Source organism: Ipomoea triloba, chromosome 12, assembly GCF_003576645.1.
Source record: "Ipomoea triloba cultivar NCNSP0323 chromosome 12, ASM357664v1".
NCBI classification, from domain to species: Eukaryota; Viridiplantae; Streptophyta; class Magnoliopsida; order Solanales; family Convolvulaceae; genus Ipomoea; species Ipomoea triloba.
Window position 1 is genome coordinate 4,846,715 of NC_044927.1, and position 8,585 is coordinate 4,855,299.

General features: G+C 35.2%; 1 protein-coding gene across 1 annotated transcript; it reads right to left on the reverse strand.

Annotated features, from left to right (window-relative positions):
- LOC115998738 lies at positions 1–3,813 on the reverse strand. Its single transcript, XM_031238384.1, has 8 exons — positions 2,707–3,813; positions 2,550–2,595; positions 2,373–2,465; positions 1,425–1,544; positions 986–1,084; positions 710–769; positions 524–618; positions 1–437 (listed from the first exon to the last, which is right to left on the reverse strand). The coding sequence occupies exons 1-8, from the start codon at positions 3,627–3,629 to the stop codon at positions 329–331; spliced, it is 1,545 nt and encodes a 514-aa protein (XP_031094244.1). The 5' UTR covers positions 3,630–3,813; the 3' UTR covers positions 1–328.
- Positions 3,814–8,585: the final 4,772 nt, after the last annotated feature.

Sequence of the window (8,585 nt, forward strand, 5' to 3'; positions counted from 1 at the left end):
TACAGTGCAGCAGAAATTTCAACAGGAAATTTGGAGCAACAATTGCAATATTGTAGCAGAATTTTTTTTGGCTATAAATAGGCAATCCATCTTCAAAATTGCCTTATGTCTTACACTAGAAATATTCTCAATATTTCCGGCCCAAGTTGCTATTGTAATTAGGTGTTGTGAACTCGATCCTAACACCTTTTCTCCAAAATTGTGACTTAGTGCAACCCAAGAGCTTATTGTTCCGATCATATACACAATTAAAAGAATGTTGATGACTGATGACAAACAAACAAACCACCCAAAGGTTCTTTCACATTGCCATCACTTCTTACGTTGTTCACTCCTGCTGTACATACATATCATTCCAAGACATGCAACTTTTGATCTTCTTGTGCTGAGGAATATGAAATCTGGGTTCTCTTGGTATTGTGGGGAGCTTTTCAGACCTAAAATCAACAAAAGCTTGAGTTAGAATCACATATGGTATTAGCAAGCAGTTTAACTATGTAGCCACCACCAATAAGCTCACTACCTTCTAGGAATGAACGGCCTGTCAAAGTAAGGCATTGGTTGAGCCTTTGGAACAAGCTCCTTTCTCAGCCTTCTAATTTCTTCTTCCTCAGCCAACTATGAGATAAAAGGAAAGATATACACTATAAGAGATAAAGAGATGCATATTCATCATCTTAACCAAAGTGAAGACTTCCTGATGATTTACCTTCTGTAGTCTCTCTCTTTCCATTTTGTACTGCTCAATGAAGTTCCATTTCTCTGCCACCTAATACGTCACGCAAGAAGAAATATGTATAAAATGAGTCAACTGAGAAGAAAATGATTATTATCTGTAAACATTTGCTTGTGTCAAGACATCTACAATCTATTATCTTAAATATCTATGATCTATCACATATACATGAAATAGCCTTTTTGCAGGAAAGAATACTCTTTGGATAAACGAATAACCAAAATTCAACTAGGAAGGAACAAATTATACCTGATGGTCAAATTCAGCTCTCTCAACAGCTCTGATATCACTGTGCAACACCAGATCTGTAGGCCTTGTGCTCTCTTTCGCGGGGGGCTTTACCAAACGCTGAAACAAAAGAAACCATGATGGTTTATTACATATTTGTGCACTAACTAGAGATAAAGCAGGTCCTTCCCTAATAGGAAAGCCAACATACCAAGACACCCAAATCAATATATTGAAGAGAGGCAGGGAAAGGACATTTTTTACAGCACAATAGAAAAACTCAATTCCCAAAATTTTATTTTTCTTTAAATTAAAAAAATAAGGTTAATTACATGTTAATAAAGTATCTTTGAGCACCTAAATATGATTTAATATCAACAATAGGTTTTGCAGAATCAAATAAGTCTTTTCACATAATAGTACTTTGGGCAAAACATCCCCAACTAAAGTTTGAGTATACCTCTGGCTCATCTGTGGTCCATGGAAGACCTTGTGCAATTGGTATCCGCAGCCTCTCCTCTTCTTCCATCATTTCTTTTACTTTCTTGAAGAATTCTTCTTCCTTACACTTTCCCCTTTGCTGTAGAAAAGTCAAGTGACAAACTTTAAGTGACTTAATGATGAGCACAGAAGCACTAGGAATACTAAGGGTGTGTTTGGTTCGCACATGGGAATCGGAATCGGTATGGGTATCAAATAATTGGTAAGAGTAATGGGTTTTGGTGAAAGTATTTTTTCATATTTGGTAGTAGGGTGAAATGGGAATGATTATTAATAGTTGGGGAAGAAAGGAGGAAGGGAAATGAAACCCTTATTTAATAAGAGTATGGGTTTTCAATTAATGGGGTATTCCAAACCCATAGTAGTATTCTAAAACCTATCAACCAAACAATAACAATCACTTTGATACCCATACTTTATACCAAAACCTGTAAACCAAACACACCCTTAAGAGCCATTCATAATTTCAGACTCATACGGATAATAACAGAGCACTAATGATATGAATAGAAATTCAAAGGGATTTTATAACAGGAGCCCTCTCTGGGGGGAAATTTGAGGTACTTCTGAATTTCCAGCAATTGAATTCCAAATTCTTGTCACATGATCCATTTAGTACTGTTGAAGTATGTATCCATATGAATAGAAATTCAAAGGGATTTTATATATCAAGAGCATCCATATGAATAGAAATTCAAAGGGATTTTATATATCAAGAGCCCTCTCCGGGGGGATTTTGAAGTACTTTTGAATTTTCAGCAATTGTAATTCCAAATTCTTGTCATATGATCCATTTAGTACTGTGAAGTATGTATCCATATGCTCTTAGTCACAATTATAAGAAATGAGGGATACGACTAAAGCACACTACAGCTTCACAGCTCAGACAATATTGAGTAATACACACCTCAGTTCTGAGTTTGAAGGGCTTCTGAGAGGTTGCTTTGGGTTGCCCTCTCTTCCACTGTCTTCTAGCATGAGTCCCTGCTGATTCAGCACTCTGCACAATTTAAAATACATTTCAGATTACTAAAATGAACAGCTAAACCCTCCATAGTTGAAATGAAGTTCACAAACTTCTTACTTTGCGTCTGCTCTTTCTTCCTCCACCTAAAGTCCGGCTTGAAATACTAAAAGTTGAAAAAGACAAGGAACAAATTCAGTTAGAACTAAAGCTGTGAGAATATATATATATATATATATATATATATATATAATCAACTAAATATCTGTACACTAACCTTCCTTCGCTGCCAAGTGAAGAAGCCCTGCGTGAAACCAAGCCTAAACTCTCTGAGGTGAGGTAAAAATCAGATGGGCAAAATGAAGATGAAGAGACCTGTGTCTCAGAAACATTTGGAGGGGGTAAGCCAGGCAGTGCCCATTTCAACCCATTCATGGTATCTTCTACTTCCTTGTCATCTTTTTCCTCTGTATTTTTTGACTTCGGAATTGAAAGAAGCTTCTCGAACGCCTTCACCAAGTGCATCACTCTTCCGGAACCAGCATCAGGTACATTTTCTCTTGCCTCTTCCATTAGCCTGTCTCTCCTTCTCTTGATCGTTGACACACCCATTTCAGCAAACACCTTGTGCTCATTCGATTCGCTTTTATCCAAACCTATGATCGGAGAAGAATCCTCTGTTGTATCCTTTCCCCCACAACCACCATCAGCACTCTCGAGGTCTCGAATCACCACTTTTTCATTATTCTCCTTCTCTTGTTTACTCGTAAGCTCAGCTTCGTATAATGCCTTCAATTCCTCCCGGATGCCTTCTTCACTTCCATACTTGAAAAAACCTTCCTGAGAAGCCCTGAGACTCTCGTAAGCAACGCACAAACACTTGTGCCCACCACCGTTGTTGCACTTGCAAGCCACTGATGCCGTTTTCAAGGGTTCTGCATTCTCTTTCTTCAAGTTCCGCTTAGCCACCACGAACTTCCTCTGCCTAATCTTCTTCTGCGGTGAAGGCGAAACCATGGTGGTAGTGGGGTTAGGACTCTGGTTTTTCGAAGCCGATTTTTGAGTTTTCGATGCCGATTTTGAGATGGAAGGCGATTTTGAGACCTTTAAGCTTTCACAAGCGATATTCGGGTTAGAATTTTCCGAAGTTTTTGAGTTATGGGTTTGAACTCCGGTGGACTTGCCGCCATTGGTTTCCATTTAATTCACCGGAATATTTGATCCAAGCAAGATTGCAGCAGGTGTAGTAGAGTGAAATGAGGGCAGAGATATGTGATTACGCTGTTGATAATTAATTGATTAGGGTTTGGGATTCATCGGATCGCGCCGAATAGAAGAAGGGAAAGGGGGAGCGAGCATTTGACGCTCTGGTCATTAACGGCTAGTTTTCTGTAGGCTTTGTTTTGGAGCGTCGAATTTTCTTTTAAATAGTTTTGCGAGTTTGGACCGTTTAAAATTTCTGGTTTTTTTTTTTTTTTGAAAGATTTGGAGAATGCATTACCGTTATCTGCATCCAATTTTCTCAATATATGTACAAGGAAAATACCATTTACTATTTTCGCAACCTAATTGTATTCATCACTCAAAAAATCTAAATAATTTACTGGTATGTTTGGTTGGATGAAAAATCAATTCCATGGAAAAGCTTTTTCAAAAAGTTGAGGAAAATGAAAAATTATATGTTGTTTGGTTGAATGGAAAATGGTTTCCATAGAATTTGACTTCTCAAAGAAGAAGGAAAACAAATTCTGAAGTAGAGTTAGTATTTTGTTTTCCAAAGAAGGTGGAAAGAAAGTATTAAGCTTTGGACTATTTTACCCTCAACCAAATTTATTAATTGCACATGCATATATAGTCAAACTATTATAACTAAGGGCATATTGGTTTTTATATTCATTATTTCTTACCATTCAAAACCAACCAAACAATGGAATTCATATTCCCAGTAATTTCTTTTCCACCAACAAAACAGTAGAATATGTTTTCCTGGTAATTTGTTTTTCATAGAATTTGAATTCCATTTTCTTCAAATATTTTCCAGCGAACCAAACGGGCTCGAAAATATGAGTGTCCTAACAAAATTCAATAACTGAAGGGATAATTTTAGCCTCTATCTTCTTTTGTTAGTGTAAAAGAAGGTTTTAAAACACTGCGGTTGTTCATGTGTTCCGCGAACAGAACTTGGTAGTTGATTTCTTGTCTAGGTTAGCTGCTAACAGGAGGGAGCCATGCATTATCTTTGTTTCCCCTCCCCTTGGCTGTGATAAACTTGTAAATAATGATCAAATAGGAGCTGTGAGTGAACGTCTCATGTTGGAGACAGAGTAGGCTGTTTTGTGTGTTATACCACAGCCTGGGGTTCCCCCCTCCCTTCTGTATTTAAAAAAAAAAAAATTGCGTGTCTTTTTTCATTGGTTAGGTCAGTAATACTTTTACTTTTATCATTTTTTTTTACAAAATTAATTAAGGGGTGTATTCAATCAAGACTTCTATAAACTTTTAAATACTTTAAAAGTTTAGTGGTATTAAATTTAAACTATTAAAAGAGTCAAAATCTACCGGTATTCGATTCAGACTTTTAAAAAGTCTTTAAAAGTATACTGATATTGGATTCAGATTTTTATAGTCTTTAAAAGTTTACTAGTTTTTTTTTTTTTTTTTTTTTTTGAGAAAAAAAAAGTTTAGTAGCTAGTATTCAAAAACTTATTAACTTTCATAGATTGTACCAGAATAGGATTTCTGTATACTTTTTCTTCATAGGCTTCCCTATCCAGGGGACTTGGGCCCACGTCGCCACTCGAGACGCTTTTCCAAACTACAATTCGAACGACAATGTTATCTTATTCTAAGATTGGGTTGTTTCTGGTTCGTTCGTCGTTACTAGGAGAGTCCTAGTAAGTTTCTTTTCCTCTGGTTATTGAGGTGCTTAAACTCAACGGGTAATCCTGCCTGACTTGGGGTCGCAATCAGGGACTCACACTAATGGGGCTCAATAGGGTTACTTGCCCGCAAATTACAGGGACACGATGAGACGATATGCACACTGGGTACGACCACCACTCATCGTGACATCTATTGCCAGAAACTTGCATTTGGGCCAGCCACGCCCCAAGTAGGGGCATGGGAAACCATCATCTTCTTCCCAATGCTAAACTAATGGTTGAGCATAGGGGGCAACAAGATTCATGATTTACCTTCTTATGGTCATTTGTCAACTACGGTCACAATGTAAGATTTACCCCGTAAACACTCTCGAACAATAGCTGTGAGTTTCTCTTGTCACTCAAAAAAAATAGCTCTCATTAAATCAAGAATTTACGTGAAGCCTATCTAGAATTTATGGGAAGCGTTGGTGTCAACAAAGATGTTTGACATTAGTCCACACGCGAGGAATTTCGCTAGAGGTGTTGCAGAGATTAGTTCAGGGGCATGGTTAGGACAGATGCCATAGTGACGATCTTCAGTGTCGAGCTTCAATATAAAGGAGTTTTTCTCTCAAGAACAATGGGGAAAAAATAATTACATAGAGATACATACCCGAAGTTGAATACGAAACAAAAGAGAGAGAAAAATTTAGAGTAGATAAGACTTAGAGTTTTAAAAGGAGTATTATTCTACTGCGTTAGAATCACAAACAAGTATATTTATCTACCATAGTGCTTTACTTGGTGACTTGTGATCTACATTGGCTACAATGCACTTAGGCGTTTGGAGCAACTCCCGCCAAGGGATTTGCAGTAGTGAGATCAATGTGGAGCCTTGAGACGTTGGTGGGTGTTTCCTTCTCAATTTACAAGAGACTTTTATTGGTATTACCTTTTTGTACTCTTAAACTTAATAGTGGCTAGTGGATTGTGTATCACTAGTTCTGAGCTTTACAGATGCAGGGGATACTTTTCTGAATTGCGTTACTAAATTTTTGTGTTTTGTTGGCTTTACGCTTATGCTATTTTTGATGTTTTACATTTATGTGGCTTTATTTGATATATCATAGGGTTTGACATACTCGTCTGGTCAATTAACCAGTCAGACAAAAATTAAATATCAATAAGTAGTGTATGATTAAGCACTATCAAACATTCAATGATTAATGTAAAACATAATATTTACGACTAAATATCTTATTAAAATGAACTAGGAATCTATACTTATGTATTAAAAAATAGTTATATTATATGTACTCTCACTTTTACTTTATCTTTTATTTCCTAGTAATTAACATGCACATTTTGATTCATCTAAAAAACGAATCACAAGTTGTATTCCTTTCTTTTATTTTTTTCATCAATAAAATTAAGACACTTGTCAAGAATTTCACCCCCTGCAAATCCAACAACCATTTTCCATTAAAAAATAAAATATAATGCTGGCTGCCAGTCCGCTGCTGTTTGTTGGTGCAAACAGCAAACTACTTCACCAAGTCAAATATAATGGTTGAGGTGGAATAATTAGGGTGTGTGCCGTAACTTGGATCTCACTCAAACTTCTGATTGATGACCGCCATTCTTTGATTTGAAGCTTCATATATTAATTTAATTTCCACTAATCAATTCGTACATGATTATTTAGTTTCATGAAATCATTGACTCCTCCCATTTCTCATTCGTCATAACTTAAATTGATGCACCTTAATCTGAAAATTGATGCACCTTAAATTTTAAATTTATACACTTAGAATTTGTAAGCCATGCACCTTAGAGCATCCGTAACAGTGATTTTTTTTTTGAGAAGTTTTTGTAAATGTGATTAAGAAAGAGAATATGAGCGAAATGAGAAAAAAGAGAAAAATAAAAAGAAACAAAAAAAAAAAAAACAAACAAACAAACAAACAAACAAAATCTGACAACACCAAAAAGAAAAAAAAAGTTGCGTAAAAGTTAGAGTGGCCGCCAGCTGGCGGTCACTCTGAAGCGAATTGTGATTTTTTTTTTCCCCCTTCTTCTTCTCTTGCAAATTTGTAAAATTCTTGAATTTAAAGGAAAAAGTTTTGTTCAAAATTCATGCTTCATATCAGTTGTGTAGATTTTTAACAGTTTTTTACTCTGCAAAAAACCTTTGGTATGGATGCTCTTAAGAGTTAAGGTACAAGAAAGTGATGCGCCTCATTCATCGTACCTTATAGTAGCAAATGTGTAACTTTATATCGTTATACTTGCGTTGCACTAATCAGCACCATATTTCGATGATAGAATGATGGTCGATGGACTCCTAGGATGTAATGTCTAATTGTGTATTCATAGATAATTGGTAGTTCTTGATTATAGGAGGGATAGTTCTCCTAGGATTCCTCTCTCTGTATATAGCAATGGATTATAGGTTTATCAGTTTAAAATTTAGAAAAAATTTCATTAATTTCAACCTAGAACTTGCAATCATAATAATTAGTTTATTATCTATAAAATAAAAAATCTTAATTTTTATTTCAAAATTTACCTTATGATGCTGACTTATTTAGTTGAATGAAGTGAGTCTTATTAAAGGGACAATATTTCAAATCCAAGTAAAAAATTATTAGCATGTGTGGTTTTGATCTAATCTCTGAAATTGAGACAACTTATCATGTTCCAAATACAACTATACAAGTGCCGAGTGGTTTGGTCCATGCCTCCATGGATCATGCTCACTCCCGCCGCCTGTTTCGGCACAGCAACCCCTACAAATATTATCTCCAATCCTCTTTATCATCACACTCACACTCATCCTGCATCACCGTCAAAACGCGTGAAAATATATTTTTTTTCTTTTTTATTATTTTACTTGTCCGGTTTACTAATTATTTGATCAATTTTCTTTTAAAATAAATTTTGAGTTTAATTTTTATTGAATAGTATTTTTTTATATAATTTCTAAATATATAAATTTTATATACTAATACTAAATTTAATATTATAGAAAAGTGAACTACTCCAGTTAGGTCCGTTAACTGAACTTGACACATAAAATAGACCGAAAGGAGTATATTTTATAAACAAAAAAAAAAGAATAAAAAATTATGATAAATGTATCACTTTTTTTTTATTTGTATTATACACTTTATTCTTTCACTCAACTAATAAGGAGTTAGTGATAAGAATGTGTATTTTTTGATAAAGTCTGAATACTTTTGTCTCTATTTTTGTTTTTGTTTTTGGTACTTGAAGTGAACAACAAAACCTT

Bases quoted from the DNA above. Each gene is read 5' to 3' on its own strand.
- LOC115998738 (XM_031238384.1), bottom strand. From the start codon at position 3,629: ATGGAAACCAATGGCGGCAAGTCCACCGGAGTTCAAACCCATAACTCA. The intron at 1,085-1,424 runs GTATACTCAAAC...CTTTTGTTTCAG, and splicing joins GGACCACAGATGAGCCAGAG to CGTTTGGTAAAGCCCCCCGC. The intron at 770-985 runs GTATAATTTGTT...GTGACGTATTAG, and splicing joins GAGCTGAATTTGACCATCAG to GTGGCAGAGAAATGGAACTT.